Source organism: Triticum urartu, chromosome 6A, assembly GCF_056163025.1.
Source record: "Triticum urartu cultivar PI428250 chromosome 6A, HENAU_Tu73, whole genome shotgun sequence".
Lineage (NCBI taxonomy): Eukaryota > Viridiplantae > Streptophyta > Magnoliopsida > Poales > Poaceae > Triticum > Triticum urartu.
This window is the reverse complement of record NC_141878.1, coordinates 527,528,034-527,550,041: the sequence shown is the minus strand read 5'-3', so window position 1 is coordinate 527,550,041 and position 22,008 is coordinate 527,528,034. Positions and strand designations below refer to the sequence as shown.

Genomic DNA, 22,008 nt, shown 5'->3' with positions numbered 1-22,008 from the left:
GACGTAGGCACATCCTACCTGTAGGCTATAGCTAAACCATATCGTCGCATTGCCCATGCATCCTTTCTGTGACCAATTATCCGTTAGAAAAATACACACCGAGAATGGGCGAAAGCTTTTCGGCAAGTGATCGGGTGATGAGTCGTCGCTCGCGGACGTATGGCCGGTGGAGATACCACGACGATAAGGTGGTTCGCGATGTAACGCGCCGCACCGCGAAAGTTAGGGACCGGCCGGCCGGCCCGGCCGTTGCACCTGGCGAGCACTAGCTTAGCTAGGAGAAGGAATTAATAGCGTGCGTGCGTGCGCCACTGTGCCTGCCGTGAGCTCGGTCTTGGTTAGTTCGGCCATCGGCCGTTTTCCCAGCTAGGGCTAGTGGCCTCGGTTCAATCACGAAGCAAAGTTCAGTTTCGCTATCTGCGGGTAGCAGACGTGTAGTAGGTCGATCCACCCCGGCCGTGTAGGCGAGGCGGGAGTAACCGGCAGCCGAATGCCGCCCGCGCGTCGGTACGTACAACACGTGTAGCGATGTGTGGTTCGTGGAGCCAGCGGCGGTGCACGCGCACCACGGTGGGCAGATTAGCTGTGCGCTCAAGTCCCACGAAAGAAAACACGTTCTATCTATGTACGCCCACGAGGTAAAAGGGCTTCTCCAACGCCCACCCCTAAATCACCCGCATAATCGTCGAGAGACAAACAACGTTTGGATTGCTGCCACGTCTGTATCTAACCGTCTAGGCCCACCAAAAATCCTCTGCCTTCACTGTGCAAGGCGACAGCTACCCGCATTCATGCGCTCCGCATTTTTTTTACGAGAAACTGTCGATCTATCTATAAAGGATGCTAGACGCCAGGCAAAATTGCACCATACTACGCTCCCATCTCGTCCTTGCACACCGTTTTCTTTATAATATTCATGACATCCGGCGAGCAGGAAGACGAGTTCTCCGGTATAAAAACCGGTTGGGTGGTCCATCAAGCCCGCCGGATACGAACCAGACAACTCTCCGCTCCACCACCCTCGACGCTCCAGGCCGTTGCATGCCAGCTCGCGGAGGCAGAAGCTTCGAGGCGGCGTATCGTTCGGCAACTCGCCGCTCCAAGCCAGCTTGATGAGGAGTAGCGAGTTTCTCTAGGCCGACACAAGGGGGAGCACGGCGACACGGACATCGTGGTTGCCGTTGACGACGCCGTGTCAGACTGCTCCTCCCGTGTCTGCGACCGCGTCATCCATTGTCAATGTTGGCGTAACCGCGCCCTACTAGCAGAGAAAGAAGCCGGCTTCGTGGAGATCGACGATGCGGCAGCCTGCACGTCCGCGCCCGCCACCGTCATCGAGGAGAAGTAGAACATGAGACATCAACGCCGCTTGGGTCCCATGAAGGCCACTACCGAGGCGACGCTAGCATACACAACCGATATCTTGCCCAGTGGCAGGCCACCGTCGTCCCCTTCCCCTCACGCTAAAGCACGTCCCAGAGGTTCCACTTTCATAAGCAGCGCCGCCAAACATGGGGAAGCGAGCCACCCTTTGCGCTGAAGCATATACTCTAGGGCTCACGGCAGTCCGACAAGCGGGTTGCCGGACATGGAAAAGACAATGGAGATCCACCGTGACCCGCCGTAGACTAGTCAAGGATATTCATGTCATGGGAACAGGTATTCACATGCGCCAGCCGTAGACTAATTTTACTTTAGTCCTGTATATTTTTTAGTTAAAAAATGTCTAAAATGTAATGAATCTCATTCAGTTTATATGAAATCCGCCATGTTTCCATGAATTTCGTCCGGTTAGTTCCAACTGTGGTTGAAATGTATGCGGGCAGCGTTGGATGGCCGGCTCCCGCATCAGTGTCCGTGGACTGTGTTGGGAACGTAGTAATTTCAAAATTTTCCTACGCACACGCAAGATCATGGTGATGCATAGCAACGAGAGGGGAGAGTGTTGTCTACGTACCCACGCAGACCGACTGCGGAAGCGATCACACAACGTAGAGGAAGTAGTCATACGTCTTCCCGATCCGACCGATCCAAGCACCGTTACTCCGGCACCTCCGAGTTCTTAGCACACGTACAGCTCGATGACGTTCCCCGGGCTCCGATCCAGCAAAGCGTCGGGGAAGAGTTTCGTCAGCACGACGGCGTGGTGACGATCTTGATGTTCTACCATCGCAGGGCTTCGCCTAAGCACCGCTACAATATGATCGAGGTGGAATATAGTGGCAGGGGGCACCGCACACGGCTAAGGAACGATCATGAGGATCAACTTGTGTGTCTATGGGGTGCCCCCTGCCCCAGTATATAAAGGATGGAGGAGGAGGAGGCCGGCCAAGGCTATTGGTGCGGCCAGGATGGGAGTCCTACTAGGATTCCAAGTCCTAGTAGGAGTCCATCAAGAGGGGAGGAAGGGAGAAGGAAGTGGAGGAGTAGGAAAGGTGGCCGGCCCCCTTTTCCCTAGTCCAATTCGGACTAGAGGGGAGGGGGGGCGCAGCAGCCTTTTTCCTCTTCCCACTAAATCCCATCAAGGCCCATTACTTCTCCCGTAACTACCCGGTACTCCGAAAAATACCCGAATCACTCAGAACCTTTCCGATGTCCGAATATAGTCGTCCAATATATCGATCTTTACGTCTCGACCATTTCGAGACTCCTCGTCATGTCTCCGATCTCATCCGGGACTCCGAACTCCTTCGGTACATCAAAGCTCATAAACTCATAATATAACTGTCATCGAAACCTTAAGCGTGCGGACCCTACGGTTCGAGAACAATGTAGACATGACCGAGACACGTCTCCAGTCAATAACCAATAGCGGGACCTGGATGCCCATATTGGCTCCTACATATTCTACGAAGATCTTTATCGGTCAGACCGCATAACAACATACGTTGTTCCCTTTGTCATCGGTATGTTACTTGCCCGAGATTTGATCGTCGGTATCCAATACCTAGTTCAATCTCGTTACCGGCAAGTCTATTTACTCGTTCCTTAATACATCATCTCGCAACTAACTCATTAGTTGCAATGCTTGCAAGGCTTATGTGATGTGCATTACCGAGAGGGCCCAGAGATACCTCTCCGACAATCGGAGTGACAAATCCTAATCTCGAAATACGCCAACCCAACATCTACCTTTGGAGACACCTGTAATGCTCCTTTATAATCACCCAGTTACGTTGTGACGTTTGGTAGCACCCAAAGTGTTCCTCCGGCAAACGGGAGTTGCATAATCTCATAGTCATAGGAACATGTATAAGTCATGAAGAAAGCAATAGCAACATACTAAACGATCGGGTGCTAAGCTAATGGAATGGGTCATGTCAATCAGATCATTCACCTAATGATGTGATCCCGTTAATCAAATAACAACTTTTTGTCCATGGTTAGGAAACATAACCATCTTTGATTAACGAGCTAGTCAAGTAGAGGCATACTAGTGACACTCTGTTTGTCTATGTATTCATACATGTATTATGTTTCCGGTTAATACAATTCTAGCATGAATAATAAACATTTATCATGATATAAGGAAATAAATAATAACTTTATTATTGCCTCTAGGGCATATTTTCTTCAGTTTCCCACTTGCACTAGAGTCAATAATCTAGTTCACATCGCCATGTGATTTAACAACAATAGTTCACATCACCATGTAATTAACACCCATAGTTCACATCGTCATGTGACCAACACTCAAAGGGTTTACTAGAGTCAGTAATCTAGTTCACATCGCTATGTGATTAACACCCAAAAAGTGATCATGTTTTTCTTGTGAGAGAATTTTAGTCAACGGGTCTGCCACATTCAGATCCACATGTATTTTGCAAATTTCTATGTCAACAATGCTCTGCATGGAGCTACTATAGCTAATTGCTCCCACTTTCAATATGTATCTAGATCGAGACTTAGAGTCATCCAGATCAGTGTCAAAACTTGCATCGACGTAACCCTTTACGGCGAACCTTTTTTGTCACCTCCATAATCGAGAAACATATCCTTATTCCACTAAGGATAATTTTGACCGTTGTCCAGTGATCTACTCCTAGATCACTATTGTACTCCCATGCCAATTAGTGTAGGGTATACAATAGATCTGGTATACAACATGGCATACTTTATAGAACCTATGACTGAGGCATAGGGAATGAGTTTCATTCTCTTTCTATCTTCTGCCGTGGTCGGGCTTTGAGTCTTACTCAACTTCACACCTTGTAACACAGGCAAGAAACTTTTTCTTTGACTGTTCCATTTTGAACTACTTCAAAATCTTGTCAAGGTATGTACTCATTGAAAAACTTATCAAGCGTCTTGATCTATCTCTATAGATCTTGAAGCTCAATATGTAAGCAGCTTCACCGAAGTCTTTCTTTGAAAAACTCCTTTCAAACACTCCTTTATGCTTTACAGAATAATTCTACATTATTTCCGATCAACAATATGTCATTCACATATACTTATCAGAAATACTGTAGTGCTCCCACTCACTTTTTTGTAAATACAGGCTTCACCGCAAGTCTGTATAAAACTACATGCTTTGATCATACTATCAAAGCGTTTATTCCAACTCCGAGAGGCTTGCACCATTCCATAAATGGATCGCTGGAGCTTGCACACTTTGTTAGCTCCCTTTGGATCGACAAAACCTTCTGGTTGCATCATATACAACTCTTCTTCCAGAAATCCATTCAGGAATGCAGTTTTGTTTATCCATTTGCCAGATTTCATAAAATGCGGCAATTTGCTAACATGATTCGGACAGACTTAAGCATAGATACGAGAGAGAAACTCTCATCATAGTCAACATCTTGAACTTGTCGAAAAACCCTTTTGCGACAATTCTAGCTTTGTAGATAGTGACACTACTATCAACGTCCGTCTTCCCCTTGAAGATCCATTTAATCTCAATGGCTCGCCGATCTTTGGGCAAGTCAATCAAAGTCCATACTTTGTTCTCATACATGGATCTCATCTCAGATTTCATGGCCTCAAGCCATTTTGCGGAATCTGGGCTCATCATCGCTTCCTCATAGTTCGCAAGTTCATCATGGTCTAGTAACATGACTTCCAAAACAGGATTACCGTACCACTCTGGTGCAGATTTCACTCTGGTTTACCTACGAGATTCAGTAGTAACTTGATCTGAAGTTACATGATCATCATCATTAGCTTCCTCACTAATTGGTGTAGTAGTCACAAGAACAGATTTCTGTGATGAACTACTTTCCAATAAGGGAGAAGGTACAATTACCTTATCAAGTTTTCTACTTTCCTCCCACTCACTTCTTTCGAGAGAAACTCCTTCTCCAGAAAGTTTCCGAATTTAGCAACAAAAGTCTTGCCTTCGGTCTTGTGATAGAAGGTGTATCCAATAGTTTCTTTTGGATATCCTATGAAGACACATTTCTCCGATTTGGGTTTGAGCTTATCAGGTTGAAACTTTTTCACATAAGCATTGCAACCTCAAACTTTAAGAAACGACAGCTTAGGTTTCTTGCCAAACCATAGTTCATACGGTGTCGTCTCAACGGATTTAGATGGTGCCCTATTTAACGTGAATGCAGCTGTCTCTAATGCATAAACCCAAAACGATAGTGGTAGATCGGTAAGAGACATCATAGATCGCACCATATCTAATAAAGTACGGTTATGACGTTCGGACACACCATTACATTGTGGTGTTCCATGTGGCATGAGTAGTGAAACTATTTCACATTGTTTTTTTAACTGAAGGCCAAACTCGTAACTCAAATACTCTTCTCTACGATCAGATCGTAGAAACTTTATTTTCTTGTTACGATGATTTTTCACTTCACTCTGAAATTCTTTGAACTTTTCAAATGTTTTAGACTTATGTTTCATCAAGTAGATATACTCATATCTGCTCAAATCATCTATGAAGATCAGAAAATAATGATACCTGTTGCGAGCCTCAATATTCATCGTACCACATACATCAGTATGTATGATTTCCAACAAATCTATTGCTCGCTCCATTGTTCCTAAGAACAGAGTCTTAGTCATCTTGCCCATGAGGCATGGTTCGCAAGCATCAACTGATTCATAATCAAGTGATTCCAAAAGCCCATCAGCATGGAGTTTCTTCATGCGCTTTACACCAATATGACCTAAACGGCAGTGCTACAAATAAGTTGCACTATCATTATTAACTTTGCATCTTTTAGTTTCAATATTATGATTATGTGTATCACTACGATCGAGATCCAACGAACTATTTTCATTGGGTGTGTAACCATATAAGGTTTTATTCATGTAAACAGAACAACAATTTATTCTCTTACTTAAATGAATAACCGTATTACAATAAACATGATCAAATCATATTCATGCTCAACGCAAACACCAAATAACACTTATTTAGGTTCAACACTAATCCCGAAATTATAGGGAGTGTACGATGATGATCATATCAATCTTAGAACCACTTCCAACACACATCGTCACTTCACCCTTAACTAGTCTCTGTTTATTTTGCAACTCCCGTTTCAAGTTACTAATCTTAGCAACTGAACTAGTATCAAATACTGAGGGTTTGCTATAAACACTAGTAAAGTACACATCAATAACATGTATATCAAATATACTTATGTTCACTTTGCCATCCTTCTTATCCGCCAATCACTTGGGGTAGATCCGCTTCCAGTGACCAGTCCCTTTGCAGTAGAAGCACTTAGTCTCAGGCTTAGGACCAGACTTGGGCTTCTTCACTTGAGCAGCAACTTGCTTGCTGTTCTTCTTGAAGTTCCCCTTCTTCCCTCTGCCCTTTTTTTGAAACTAGTGATCTTGTCAACCATCAACACTTGATGTTTTTCTTGATTTCTACCTTCGTTGATTTCAGCATCACGAAGAGCTTGGGAGTTGTTTCCGTTATCCCTTTGCATATTATAGTTCATCACGAAGTTCTACTAACTTGGTGATGGTGACTAGAGAATTCTGTCAATCACTATCTTATCTGGAAGATTAACTCCCACTTGATTCAAGCGATTGTAGTACCCAGACAATCTGAGCACATGCTCACTAGTTGAGCGATTCTCCTCCATCTTTTAGCTATAGAACTTGTTGGAGATTTCATATCTCTCAACTCGGGTATTTGCTTGAAATATTAACTTCAACTCCTGGAACATCTCATATGGTCCATGACGTTCAAAGCGTCTTTGAAGTCCCGATTCTAAGCCGTTAAGCATGGTGCACTTAAACTATCAAGTAGTCATCATATTGAGCTAGCCAAACGTTCATAACGTCTGCATCTGCTCCTGCAATAGGTCTGTCGCCTAGCGGTGCATCAAGGACATAATTCTTCTGTGCAGCAATGAGGATAAACCTCAGATCACGGATCCAATCCGCATCATTGCTACTAACATCTTTCAACACAATTTTCTCTAGGAACATATCAAAATAAGCATATGAAAGCAACAACGCGAGCTATTGATCTACAACATAGATATGCTAATACTACCAGGACTAAGTTCATGATAAATTAAAGTTCAATTAATCATATTACTTAAGAACTCCCACTTAGATAGACATCCCTCTAATCATCTAAGTGATCACGTGATCCAAATCAACTAAACCATGTCCGATCATCACGTGAGATGGAGCAGTTTCATTGGTGAACATCACTATGTTGATCATATCTACTATATGATTCACGCTCGACCTTTCGGTCTCCGTGTTCCGAGGCCATATCTGTATATGCTTGGCTCGTCAAGTATAACCTGAGTATTCCGCGTGTGCAACTGTTTTGCACCCGTTGTATTTGAACATAGAGCCTATCACACCCGATCATCACGTGGTGTCTCAGCACGAAGAACTTTCGCAACGGTGCATACTCAGGGAGAACACTTCTTGATAATTAGTGAGAGATCATCTTATAATGCTACCGTCAATCAAAGCAAGATAAGATGCATAAAAAGCTAAACATCACATGCAATCAAAATATGTGACATGATATGGCCATCATCATCTTGTGCCTTTGATCTCCATCTCCAAAGCATCATCATGATTTCCATCGTCACCGGCATGACACCATGATCTCCATCATCTTGATCTATATCAATATGTCGTCACATGGTCGTCTCGCCAACTATTGCTCTTGCAACTATTGCTATCGCATAGCGATAAAGTAAAGCAATTATTTGGCGCTTGCATCTTATGCAATAAAGAGACAACCATAAGGCTTTTGCCAGTTGCCGATAACTTCAACAAAATATGATCATCTCATACAACAACTTATATCTCATCACGTTTTGACCATATCACATCACAACATGCCCTGCAAAAACAAGTTAGACGTCCTCTACTTTGTTGTTGCAAGTTTTACGTGGCTGCTACGGGCTTAAGCAAGAACCAATCTCACCTACGCATCAAAACCACAACGATAGTTTGTCAAATAGACTCCGTTTTAACCTTCGCAAGGACTGGGCGTAGCCACACTCGGTTCAACTAAAGTTGGAGAAACAGTCACCCGCAAGTCACCTTTGTGCAAAGCACGTCGGGGAAACCGGTCTCGCGTAAGCGTACGCGTAATGTCGGTCCGGGCCGCTTCATCCAACAATACCGCCGAACCAAAGTATGACATGCTGGTAGGCAGTATGACTTATATCGCCCACAACTCACTTGTGTTCTACTCGTGCATATAACATCAAACCATAAAACCTAGGCTCGGATGCCACTGTTGGGGAACGTAGTAATTTCAAAAATTTTCTACGCACACGCAAGATCATGGTGATGCATAGCAACGAGAGGGGAGAGTGTTGTCTACGTACCCACGCAGACCGACCGCGGAAGCGATCACACAACGTAGAGGAAGTAGTCGTACGTCTTCCCGATCCGACCGATCCAAGCACCGTTACTCCGGCACCTCCGAGTTCTTAGCACACGTACAGCTCGATGACGTTCCCTGGGCTCCGATCCAGCAAAGCGTCGGGGAAGAGTTTCGTCAGCACGACGGCATGGTGACGATCTTGATGTTCTACCGTCGCAGGGCTTCGCCTAAGTACCGCTACAATATGATCGAGGTGGAATATAGTGGCAGGGGGCACCGCACACAGCTAAGGAACGATCACGAGGATCAACTTGTGTGTCTATGGGGTGCCCCCTGCCCCAGTATATAAAGGATGGAGGAGGAGGAGGCCGGCCAAGGCTATTGGTGCGGCCAGGATGGGAGTCCTGCTAGGATTTCAAGTCCTAGTAGGAGTCCATCAAGAGGGAAGGAAGGGAGAAGGAAGTGGAGGAGTAGGAAAGGTGGCCGGCCCCCTTTTCCCTAGTCCAATTCGGACTAGAGGGGAGGGGGGGCGCAGCAGCCTTTTTCCTCTTCCCACTAAATCCCATCAAGGCACATTACTTCTCCCGTAACTACCCGGTACTCCGAAAAATACCCGAATCACTCAGAACCTTTCCGATGTCCGAATATAGTCGTCCAATATATCGATCTTTACGTCTCGACCATTTCGAGACTCCTCGTCATGTCCCCGATCTCATCCGGGACTCCGAACTCCTTCGGTACATCAAAGCTCATAAACTCATAATATAACTGTCATCGAAACCTTAAGCGTGCGGACCCTACGGTTCGAGAACAATGTAGACATGACCGAGACACGTCTCCGATCAATAACCAATAGCGGGACCTGGATGCCCATATTGGCTCCTACATATTCTACGAAGATCTTTATCGGTCAGACCGCATAACAACATACGTTGTTCCCTTTGTCATCGGTATGTTACTTGCCCGAGATTCGATCGTCGGTATCCAATACCTAGTTCAATCTCGTTACCGGCAAGTCTATTTACTCGTTCCGTAATACATCATCTCGCAACTAACTCATTAGTTGCAATGCTTGCAAGGCTTATGTGATGTGCATTACTGAGAGGGCCCAGAGATACCTCTCCGACAATCGGAGTGACAAATCCTAATCTCGAAATACGCCAACCCAACATCTACCTTTGGAGACACCTGTAATGCTCCTTTATAATCACCCAGTTATGTTGTGACGTTTGGTAGCACCCAAAGTGTTCCTCCGGCAAATGGGAGTTGCATAATCTCATAGTCATAGGAACATGTATAAGTCATGAAGAAAGCAATAGCAACATACTAAACGATCGGGTGCTAAGCTAATGGAATGGGTCATGTCAATCAGATCATTCACCTAATGATGTGATCCCGTTAATCAAATAACAACTTTTTGTCCATGGTTAGGAAACATAACCATCTTTGATTAACGAGCTAGTCAAGTAGAGGCATACTAGTGACACTCTGTTTGTCTATGTATTCATACATGTATTATGTTTCCGGTTAATACAATTCTAGCATGAATAATAAACATTTATCATGATATAAGGAAATAAATAATAACTTTATTATTGCCTCTAGGGCATATTTCCTTCAGACTAGTCCCCCTATATGTGGATGATGGTTGATATTTTTACACTCATTTACCCTTTGTTTAAACCGAGATATTTCAATTAACTGAAATATTCGTTTAGATATTGCTACTAATGACTAATGAATGCAAATGTTTTCACAAATCCTTTTTTTGATGTGTTTTCATAGAGAATGGGCTAAATATGAACGAGATCAAGTGAGAACACGGAAAAGAAGTGAAAGAGGAGATATAAGAAATCAGGAGGAGACGCACCAGAGATCAAGTGAAAATAGTTCACAGAATCGACAAAAGAGTTCATCAATTTTGAAAAAAATTCATCGATTTTGATAATTTGAAAAAAAGTTCATCTAATTTGAAAAAAGTTTATCGAAGTTGAAAAAAATCATCAATTTTGAAAAAGTTTATTAAAAATTGAAAAAATGTTCATGGATTTTCCGAAAAAGTACATAAAAATCGAAAAAGTTCATCGATTTGAATAAAAAGTTAACACATTTGCAAGCAATTCATCGATCCAGGAAGAAATAAAAGGAAAAATGTAAAAAGTAAGAATAAAGAAGGAAAATGTTTTTTAGGGATAAAAGAAAGAAAAGGTTGAAACTTAGCAGATCCTGCTAGGTGTCGCTGGTTCGAATCGCAGGGAGCGCGAGCTTTTTCGGCCGATTATAAGAACACGAAAAAAAACCTATATGGGCCGGCCCAGCGCGGGACGCTTCAGGCGCCCGTTTGTAAAAAACACGGTAACAGGCGCCGAGCAAGAAGGCCTACGGGAGGTTCTCAGCAAAATCAGGCCTACAGGCTGCCGGGCCGCAGATTCCCCGCATCAAGTCAGCCTGATGTTTTTCTCAAAAAAAAAAGTCAGCCTGATGTTCCGGAAAACCCTAGCTCACTCCGTCTCTTACCATCGCGAACTCCTGGCTGTCCTCGGGCGACTACCTTCCACAACTTCCCAGTTTGTTTCATCACATTCAGCATAATCATGACGGAATTGGACCACGGTAATGCATTAATTTGTGGTTTCTCTCTGCACGAGTAGTTCTTTTCTTTGTTCGTTTCATATAGGAGTCTGTATATTGTTGCGTCTCGCTTTCTTGGAAAGGATCTGTGAATCAGGGCACCTATTTCTATGGTGAGCAGCTATCTATTGCTACTTTAAAGTCGGGGTCAATAGCTGTTAGTCACAGCCCTCAGATCTGGAGGTGTTCCTCAATGTCAAAATCTCAAATTTTGAATGAAACCGAGCTTAATTTGTTGCGCCCCGTTTTGTTGTCGCAGTCTTTTTCTTGACTGTTTCATTTAAAATATAAGGTCCCATTTTCCCTTCATAGTATTGGGTTCACTATTTAACCATTGTTTGTTCTACAGCATACTACCTACAGTGTAAATTTGTAATCCTTTATGGAGTGTAAATTTGAGATTAAACATCCTTGTTTCAGACGAAGGAACGATGGAAGTGAAATCCAGGGCCAGTTTAAAGGACCCATCTGTTAACATTCCTGTTAAATTTGATTTCAATAAGTTTCAGGAGGTATTGTAACTAGGCATCTCTATGATCTTCCTTGCCCTTCTATTTTCTTTCTTTATTGCTGGCTTTGACATTATCTCTTTCAGGTTATTTTTCAACAGTATGCTTTGTTTGCCAAGTCCACCAAATGATATAATCTGTCGCTGACATTATCTCTTTCAGGATATTTTTCAAGAATATGCTTTGATCGCCCGGTCCATGCCAAATGATATAATCACCCAAGATCCTACTCCTAAGGTTTTTCCCGCCTTATACAAAATTCAGTTTTGCCATATTGGTTAATTGTTTAGTGTCTATCCTTTATTATTATTATGGCTACTCAAGTTGTCTACTGAAAAACATGTTTTTTGTTGTCAAAATACACGTCAACAGGATTTTGCTTATTCTGTTGTGTTTTGTTAATGGGATAACTGATCCCTTTTCACCTTTTGTTAACTGTGCATGATTTAGTCGCTACACGCGGTCTTCTATGAGCTATCTCCCCAATTGTGGCCCATCTTAGAGAAGGACAGCATCCGGTGCTTACTCAACTTTTTGGTGAGCAAGCGGGGTATGACATGGAAACATACCATCACCTCACAAACCTTAACTTACATGATCAGTTATGATGCCCTACGATGTGCAAAAGTTATATTGGAGGGCAAGGCACCAAGGCTCAATGGACACCATGCCAATCCCAACTGCATTAACCCATATGGATACTTCCCGCTCCATGAAGCTGCCGAAAGGTTTTCTGTTGACATGATCAAGTTACTCTTTCGTCATGGTGCATCAGCCAGTGTACGCACAGTCAGGGATAACATCATTGAGAACCTACTCCCACTCCATGTTGCGGTCGAAAATACTTGCCTGCATAAGTATTTGGAGGATAATTTATTTCCATACCAGAACCATCGGGATTATATCTACAAGATTATCCATCTGCTATGCATGCCTGAAATGGTTTGTTTCACTTCCCTCTCTAGACAATGTGGTTTTGCAGCATTATAAATAAAAGGAAAGCTTCGGTATTGTCATAGATCATGAATTGCTGTTAATAAGTTAATAATGATACCAAAGGGCTAGAATATTACATCTTCAGTTGCCAGATACTGAATTGTTCTTATATTTTGTATGTATCCATCTGTTGTTGAATATTCTTCTTTAGAGGCTTGCAGTCAGCAATTCTATTCCGTTCAGCTTTTTTTTTGCCCTGAAGATTATCCCCATTCCAGTAGTTACTTTGATGGGAGGAATTGAGGTGATAAATAGGAAATTGTTCTTTACCACTTATTTGCATACATATGCTTAAAGGCACTAAGATTATTTTTATGTGGTGATTGCTTTACAGAAAATCTTTTTGGATACGGTTAGACTGCTAGCAGAAAGAACAGATAATCTAGTTGATGAGATATGGAATTACGTGAAGGATGGAAAACTTGTCCAGTCTGCAGTTTTACTTCTGTCAGCTCAAGCGCAAATCCGTGGGGGCTGTTCCTCCAAACGCAACGGCAATAATAAGCGTGATGGGTTTGATATTATCATGTGCCATATAGTGAGACATTTGGTTACCCTAAGATCGGAGAACAAAAATACAAATACACGGAAGCTGCGTGAGGAAGAGAGAATATTTATGGAGTTTACGGGCCTGCTTGTTGATATTGTTTCGCAAGCTGGTGAAGCCCTTTCTGCATACATTCAGGCACATTCAAAGGTACCACCTTTCTTGTCTATTGTAGTTGCAGTTCTTAAACCTTAATATCTAAATTAAATTATAGAAGATGTCTTTGAAAGATCATGAACTAACTGTGGCAAGAAGAATGCTAGTACTTATCATGTCTATTGAGAGAAAAGCAACAATACTTGTTTGTTTAACAGACTTCTATGTTATGATTTTGTTTCGGAAAAGTATCTCCATGTACTTTGCAAAAATCTCTTTAATTTATGAAGTTGAGATTTGAGTAAAGGAAGAATTGTTTAATCGTTAGAGATATCTATACCCCATTTAGTATACCAGTTTTTGAATCTGATTTTACCCTGCATCTACAGTGTTCATGCTAAATTCTGAGCAGTTCTACCCATCGATTGAATGAATCAGACGGTGAAAACATGAGCGAATCCCTGCAACATCAGCCGTATTTATTTCATCCCACGGATTGCATTCGTGCAGAGCAATGTACCCTGTCATACTAGACTGACAAGCCTACACCATAAGTGAACTAAGACCTGCCGTGCTTACTGCCTTACTGGCCCATGCGGAGTAGCTAATAGCTAAATAAATAAAGGCGTCAATGCCACGGTCAGCTCCAATATGCACTGGAGCACAATACCCTGTGTACATACGTATAGCAGCAGCATTTCACTATGCTTGGGTTGGTATTCACTAGAGAGAGACACGCGCTTCGCCGTGACAGGAAGCTGGCGGTTTGGCATGCGCTTATAAGTTATAAGCAGGCTGTACATCGGCTGAGTCATTTGATTGGCAGGTTCAGTTTGGCTGAATGAAGCGGAGATGGTTAAGTGCCCTTCCCCGCACCGGAAATACATGTAGGTGATTGCACATGTACTTTTAAAGCAATCAAGCTGCGGTCGTCCTTGAAGCAATTTTTCATAAAATTATATATACCATACATATCTTGCTGCTTGATCCATTTTAAAAAAGAAACATATATTGTTGCTTTGTAGGGTAATGGTTTTACTTCTTTGGATTGCAAAACCCATCATCACTTATTTTTTCAAGCACCGGTCATTTGATATCCTGCATTAGCACCACTCGGCAAAATAAATAAAGCATTAATCAGACCAATTAGCATCGTGCTATCTTCCTGAAAAGACAGTTTTATAGGCGTGAATAAGTGGCTTTTCATGGATAAATGATAGATCATGTCAAGTTCAGATGAGATACACTGGGAGAAAAGAGAGGAAGATTCTAATACAGTTTGTTGAGACACTACTTAATTCACTATGGCTTGCTGGCATTGATCTACACAGGAAATGATTTTTTTATAGAAGGGTTTCCCTTGATTATTTCCATTAAAAGAAACCAACAACTGCAAAGTTCACAGCCTCACATCCCAGCCAGTATCCCCAGCAAATCAGTTTACTGTTTTCAAATTCTTCTTTCATGTAAATAAAACTAGTAACTACATCATCCGTCCGCAGATGGCCTCAGAACCCTCCGTATCCCTTGTCCTTAAGGCTTTAGAGAGATGGCAGCAGTATGGATCATGTCTGCCGTACTACTCCCTCCGTTCCTTTATATAAGGTGTATTAGTTTTGGCATGGTGACCAAGGCACACAATTATAGAAAAGGTAGGACAAAATTACCCTTGGCAAATCTTTGTTTAGTGGAAAGTAAATCAGTTAGTCCAGGAAAATCAGATATACATGCAATCGCCAGAGAGATACTTTCCTTCTTTTGCTACAAGAAGAGATACACACAATCAGGAAAGAGATGCTTCCCTTTTTCTGGATGGCTAATAAGGGAATTATGTGAAATTAGAAGAAATGCACCTTACATTATGAAATTTTATCAAAAAACAAATACACCTAATATAAAGGAATGGAGGGAGTAGAACATAACACTAATCTATTTCTTATGGAAGGCAAATTAAACAGGTATTCATGCCAAACTGGTATGCTGATTTGTTTTTTGAAAACTTTCCGAGAAAACACTTGGTAGCACGTACCACTTACTAGTACAAGTAAGATGCAGTTCATGACTCCCACTTTGTGAAGTGTCTAGATTGCGAGATTACAATACATGTGGAAGCTAATAATTTTTTCTTAAGGAATTCATGATGAGTCAATGGAGTAAATTTTAATATGTTGTTATGTACTTTATTGGACCAAGTACATTTATTCTTAGTGTCATATATGTTTATAACAGTGTTGGCATACTGTTCTATTGCCTTCCAGCTCATATGGCATAATTGCAAGTTTATCCTCCAAACCATTATTTCCATCATCTCGCTGCTACAATTGATCACATGATTGCCACATTATATGTGCTACCTATGCGTTGTCTTTAACTTTTTCTTCCTATTATATCTTGTAACAGCAGCTTGTATGTCATGCAGGCGCCCCACGTGGAGGTTCTGGAGCGGGTTTCTTCTATCCTCAAGGAGTATGGGTTTTGCCCGACTGGAGAAATCGTTGATGTTAAGAACCTGTACTATTGTGTTGCTTCCTATAATAATTTTCTATGCAAATACTTTATTTAGCTTGTTGATTATCTAATTATTTCTTCCACTTGTTCTTGAAGCTGCCCTTACAACTGCGTAATGTCTGATGAAGAGTTATACCACCAAGGTGTGTTGGGCTTAAGTGATTATTTTCAGATTTAATAACATGGACCCTAACTATTGTTTCATGGCAAGCAGGGCTTATGAATTCAACCAAGGGTGGTGCAGCGGAAGAAGTACATGTACTGGAGCATTCTATCTTCACTTGTTCTTTTGGCAAATGCCTTGTGAGCATTGATTGTTATTTTTTATCTCTAAGTTGGATAAAACACTCTCAGTTAACTATCGGTACATGATGTTACAATAGAAGCCAAAAATTTATCTCTTGATTAGAAAGGAAAAACTGGTCTCATCTCTAATCTCTGTCCCTTGGTTGGATCAAATCACTCTTTAGTTAACTATTGGTACAGGATGTTACATAGAAGCCAATATATTATCTCTTGATTAGAAAAGCAAAACTGGTCCCATCTCTAATCTCTGTCTTCGCCCAAGGAATTCATCACCACCTGTCCCCCCAGCGGTGTTTACACTGCAGTTATCTACATGCCTCAGTTTCTGTATGCTTCATCTTTTAGTTTATCCTTTGAATGGGGCAACGCATTTATATAGCAGCCCTACAATTCAATACCCTGTGAATGGAGTAGTTAGTGGAATGTATGCCTTTCTTATACCGGAGTTGATTCCTCTTGTGCTAAAATCTATTCTTCCAGGTCTTTTTACCATCCTTTTGTGTTTGTGGTATTGTGGTGACCTTTTTAGAAATTATCTTGCTTGGTTTTGGTCATGAATTTGGTGAAGTGGTCAGAATCATAATATTCAGTACGAGTTCATATTGTGGTGAACAAAGAAATCTTTAGGATTTTTTTCTGTTTGGGGACATGTGTTATTTCATAATTATTAACCGAGGAATATTCACTGAAATTTACTATTCCAATTGCTTTAAATTGCCTCTATATGCAAATTGCCTATTTACGATCCCATGGCATTTGAACTATGATTAGTCTGTCATGCTAATGTGACGGGGACTAGTGGTATCTGTTTCCCATAAACCTGTTGACGTAGGTAGAAGCGGAATGTGATGATAGATACTCCATGAAATATGCCTTGACAGTGCATTTTTCTATAGGCTTGATCAAAATGAGACAAGTTTGAGTAAGTACAAAGATAAAACAACTTAGAATTTGAAATGGAGAGTAATCTTTAGAGACAACGGCAACGCATGTTTCAGTTGCTATATCTGTCCCATGTATCAAGCTGGTTCGACAGCTTTTCATGTTCATTAAGCTTGCTACAAACATAATTTGTAGCAACAAAATGATGCTGTATAGCTTAAGAACAAACTTGTTCAATAATAATGCAAATAACGTATACCATATCAAATAGCGAGTGTTGTTGGCTGATGATGCTGAATATGGATGTTTTTTTGGTTTTCTGATGCTTGTGCTTTATGTCATTGTGGGACAGGCTGCGGAAAAGTATCTGCCTAAAGGATGGGATAACACATTCACAAGGAGAAAGTTCTTCCCATATTGGAGATCGGTGCTACAGGCCCGGGCTTTTCTGCGGGTGTATCCAGCCTATGCAACAGCAGATGCCAGTCGACCTACTGTGCCTACTCCAGTTCCAGGCCATAAGCTTCCCTCGCTGGGAAAAGCTCCACAACTGTTAAGCAATCGTCAATCCAGAAGACTTTTTGGTACCGACGCATCCGCAGCTAGGTCTGCACTTGGTTATGAAGAACTTCGTTGCCCTCGGGGAAGCTCAATGGACAGGACTCCAAGTCAAAATCACAACCTTTCACTGCTGGGAAGAGTTACACAAGCAACAAATAATCATGGTCAATCTAGAAGACTCTTTGGTACTGCTACGTCCATCCTCCTGAAGGTGGCAAGGAAAGCGTGAGCAGTTGGCCATGAAGGTTGTGGTGAGTTGTGTCCTTCCATTTGAAGTTTTTGAATGTGACCAACATAAGCTTATGCAAATAAGTGAGTTGTTTGATAGGCTTAGTTGCATCTTAGTTTTCTTGTGTTTTAGTCTGTATGGCCTCTTTCTTTCACCTATCACTTATTTTTATTTATGGAGAAAAATCTTCATGTGAATCTGCAGACTTTAATCTGAATCTCGTTATCTTGTTTTTGTTTGAGCAGGTTGCTGGGGGCACTCGGTGCATTTTTCTCCTAGATGGGAAGATGAGGCTGCTGATTCACGGCTGTGCGCGTGCATTTTTCTGCAGCTTGTAAGAGCATGGGAAGATGAGAGTGACGGGCTGTTCGGGGAGCTTGCACGGCAACCAGAAATAGGTTGGGCAGAGAGCTCGGTCAGGCGTCTCTTTAACGCGCGAGCTGAGGCTGGGCATCGTTTGTAAAATATGATGGTATCAGATACCTCTCATTTGCTGTTATCAGGCCGGTGGAGGGTCACTGGTCTTCATTAGGCTAGTCATAGTGGGAGTAATTTAGGTAGTAACATAGCGCACTTCAAGAAAATTTTACTTATGTGGCATATAGTTAATGAAGAGAGAGATGTTTAGAGTAACATACTCCCTCCATTCCTTTTTAGTTTGCATATAAGATTTGGTCAAAGTCAAACTTTGTAAAAATTTGACCAACTTTATAGAAAAAACTATCAACATCTACAATACTAAAGCTATATGGTACGAAAATTAGTTTCATGATGCATCTAACGATATTGATTTCATATTGTGAATCTTGATAGTTTTTTCTATAAACTTAGTCAAAGTTAACAAAGTTTGACTTTGACCAAATCTTATATACAGACTAAAAAGAAACGGATGCAGGAAATGAAGGGGCATAGGACACATGCTTGCACTTGTTGTTTGTGACCAAGCTCTCTTTCGCAACACAAGCTATGGCTTAGCTAATCGGGCGGCATTCGGTAGAAACAAATTTGGTTTATGTCATTTGGTTTTTCTTCACATTCGGTTAGTAAAACTAAAAGCCAAACATAGTACTACCTCCATCCTGCCCAATAAACCAGGATGAAGGTAGTAATGTATAACTAAAAGCCAGTTTCAACATTTCCCTGGTTGTACAGTACTGGGCCGGCCTGTTATTAGGGTTTGTTTCTCTGCGCTCGCTTGGTCAGGGGTTCGTTGCCTTCTTTTGATTTTTATCATTTTTGTTTTCTTTTCTTTTTTTCCGTTTCTTCTCTGGTTTTCTTTTTGCTGGTTTCTTTGTTTTTTCACTGGTTTTTTCCATTTCTTTCACGATGTTCACTAGCTTTTCTTTTCATTGTTTCTTCCTTGGTTTTCTCTATTTTTGTGCCTTTCTTTCTTTCTTTTTCTTTCTTAATTTCATGGTTTTCTTTGATTATTTTTCATTGTTTCTTTCTCGGTTTTCACTGTTTCCAGTCTTTTGCATTGGTTTTCTTTTCTGGTTTTTATTCGATGCCTTTATTTTTCTTTCTTTTTTGGTTGGTTTTTATCGCGTTTTCATGTCAACTTTTCTGGGTACAAATTCAAATTTTTTCATATACATCAAATACATATTTTATGTCTACTTTTGAAAATGCATTTGTTTAATGCAGGTTTAACATTTTTCAAATACGTAGCAAACATTTTTCATTGCATGATGAACATTTTTTAACGACAATAAACATTTCTTCACACATGATGCATATTTTTCTGTATACATGAAGAACATTTTCATATACATGTTTAACATTTTTTTAGTAAAAGTTAACGTTTTTAATTATTATGTTTTCTATGTGTTATTTAATGTATGTTGTACATTTTTTGTATACACTAATTTTTTTATACATGTTTAACATTTTTTTAACATCAGTACAGACACAAGCGCTCATATACACGCGCATACACTCACCCTAAAAATGCACACACACACACACACACTCTACCCCTGTGAGCATCTTCGAAAGACTGAGCCGGCATATCACAGTCTCTATGATCATCCATCCACAGGTTGGTTCGCATACATGTTTAACATTTTTTAGATACACAATCAATATTTTTCCGTACACATTGTATTTTTATATATTCTCATATACATGTACACATTTAATATTCTTTCAAATGCTTGATTAACACTTCTCAATTAGTTGATTAATTTTTTTACATGTTTGATAACATTTTTTAAATACATGATCAATTTCTTTTTACGCATTGTATATTTTTTATATACATGAGAACATTTTCTCTCTATATATTTAACATTTTTTAAATGATTGGTTAACATTTTATGAATATCTTCTGCAAAGTTTTTTTGGTAACATATGTATTTAGAATATTTGAAAGTATACAAAAGAAAAAAAGCAATAAACAAAAAGAAAAAAAGAAAAAAAAAGAAAAAGCAAGGTTGTGGCCAGCGGCCTCGTGCGTGCCTAGGCCGGTCTATCTCGCGCTCGTATTTCAGAAACAAAGAAGAAAAATGAATCAATTTGGGCTCCGTTCGGAGTGCAGGTACAGAAAACATCGGAAAGAAAAACTGTGTAGGAATCGGACTGCATGAACAGTTGAAAACTTTGGAACAGGAAAAGAAGGGAAAGTAGAGCGGAACTTGCGTTCGGATGGCCTAGAGAGAACGCATGAAGACCAAGTAATGAACAGTAGCTAATACAATATTTTATTTGCACCGTACCTGTCGATCTCTTCTTGCACCTCATGACCAGCCACATGATTGAATACTTCATTATTCTACCAACAGGTGCAGTTCCTCTGCTCTTCCTCGGGACTCCGCCAAAAAATGAGGCCAGGGTGGATTTGTTCAATCTTGTAAAATCTGCGTGCCTGAGGATCCTTTCCGATGGAATGTTGAGTACCTTTCCTTTAAACCGAACAGCTAAGAGCATCTCTAGTGGCTTGTCTAAATTTAATAGTCTATATCTACATATACACAATGGTGTAAAAAGATTTTTTTTTAGACAACCTAAGTTTTCCAGCGGATTGTCTATATACATGATGTCTATATTCTCTTTCATATATTTTAATAGTATCTTATAGCAGCTATATTTTCTAAAAATCTTATGTTAGTCATTCTGAGTTGTTCTTATTTATTTTTTTTATTCGCAAGACATATAAAGGAGAAAATAAACCAGCCGTGAAATTATTTTAGGTTCAACACTAGCAACACCCTATATAATTTACGAGAAATAAACAATAGCAACAGGTTCAACCCTGATGAGGCGACGGTCCAGGCGCAACGACCTCCGTGTCCAGCGCCGGCGCGGCCGCCTCCCTGCCGACGTCCTCCAATTGCTTCGAATTGGTGAATGGCTGAGCTCATGAGCCAACATTTTTGGTTTAGACATTGTGGCTTGGTTGTCCAAATGTGGACGACGGGTAGCTAGTTTGGACATTGTCTAAATTTTAGATGACGCAATAGACGAGCCACTGAAAACGTTTTTTGGCATGTGGTAGTCTAAATTTGGTATAGACCACCATTTGCACAAGCCACTAGAGATGCTCTAAAAGGAAAGAAAACCTACGAAAGCAAACTTTCCTTTGAAATGCCAGCAAATCCCATGAACCGAACATGGCCTTAATAGAAAAGTGCTCTACCAGATTTAAATCAAAGACTTCCGCCCTAGCGGGTTTTGCTAAGCCTGAATTGTCGCGTATTCATGCTTAGATATCTTGAATCATACTATGAACCTGAATAAAGCGGTATTGCCAGCTAATAATCGCTAAAAAAAATTATAATGTAATGACTCGATCGCAGTGAAGATGCATGACAAACGACACATCACGACCTCATTCATCCTTGTCTTCTTCGTCCCTCTTCCTCATGAGTGAATCTTTAATGAGGGTTCTCTATTTATTCATGCTACTCATAATTTACTCAGCGAACCTTTAACGAGGGTTCTTTGTTTATTCATGCTACTCATA

General features: G+C 41.1%; 1 protein-coding gene and 1 long non-coding RNA gene across 5 annotated transcripts; one reads left to right on the top strand and one right to left on the bottom strand.

Moving 5' to 3' along the window:
• The first annotated feature begins 6,374 nt into the window (after nucleotides 1-6,374).
• Nucleotides 6,375-18,899, top strand: LOC147966076 (meiotic drive suppressor JIEYAO-like). 4 transcript variants are annotated; one of them, XM_087528621.1, is made up of 10 exons: nucleotides 6,375-11,395; nucleotides 11,834-11,925; nucleotides 12,085-12,159; nucleotides 12,373-12,864; nucleotides 13,253-13,615; nucleotides 15,981-16,072; nucleotides 16,166-16,212; nucleotides 16,284-16,372; nucleotides 17,610-18,063; nucleotides 18,293-18,899. In XM_087528621.1, the coding sequence occupies exons 1-9, from the start codon at nucleotides 11,377-11,379 to the stop codon at nucleotides 18,045-18,047; spliced, it is 1,707 nt and encodes a 568-aa protein (XP_087384747.1). In that variant the 5' UTR covers nucleotides 6,375-11,376; the 3' UTR covers nucleotides 18,048-18,063; nucleotides 18,293-18,899. The 4 variants fall into 4 exon arrangements, with proteins under 4 accessions (XP_087384747.1, XP_087384746.1, XP_087384749.1 ...); XM_087528620.1 differs by having other exon boundaries at nucleotides 6,376-11,395; nucleotides 17,610-18,069; XM_087528622.1 differs by having other exon boundaries at nucleotides 6,377-11,395; nucleotides 16,284-16,327; nucleotides 17,610-18,069.
• LOC147966075 (uncharacterized) lies at nucleotides 13,676-21,501 on the bottom strand. Its single transcript, XR_015608723.1, has 3 exons — nucleotides 20,762-21,501; nucleotides 15,229-15,322; nucleotides 13,676-15,155 (listed from the first exon to the last, which is right to left on the bottom strand). It is a non-coding gene; the product is annotated as an uncharacterized LOC147966075 (long non-coding RNA).
• Between the last annotated feature and the right edge of the window lie 507 nt (nucleotides 21,502-22,008).

Excerpts from the sequence above, each read along its gene's own strand:
- LOC147966076 (XM_087528621.1), top strand. Across the intron at positions 13,616-15,980 it reads ACATTCAGGCACATTCAAAG|GCGCCCCACGTGGAGGTTCT; the intron begins GTACCACCTTTC and ends TATGTCATGCAG. Across the intron at positions 16,073-16,165 it reads ATCGTTGATGTTAAGAACCT|CTGCCCTTACAACTGCGTAA; the intron begins GTACTATTGTGT and ends TTGTTCTTGAAG.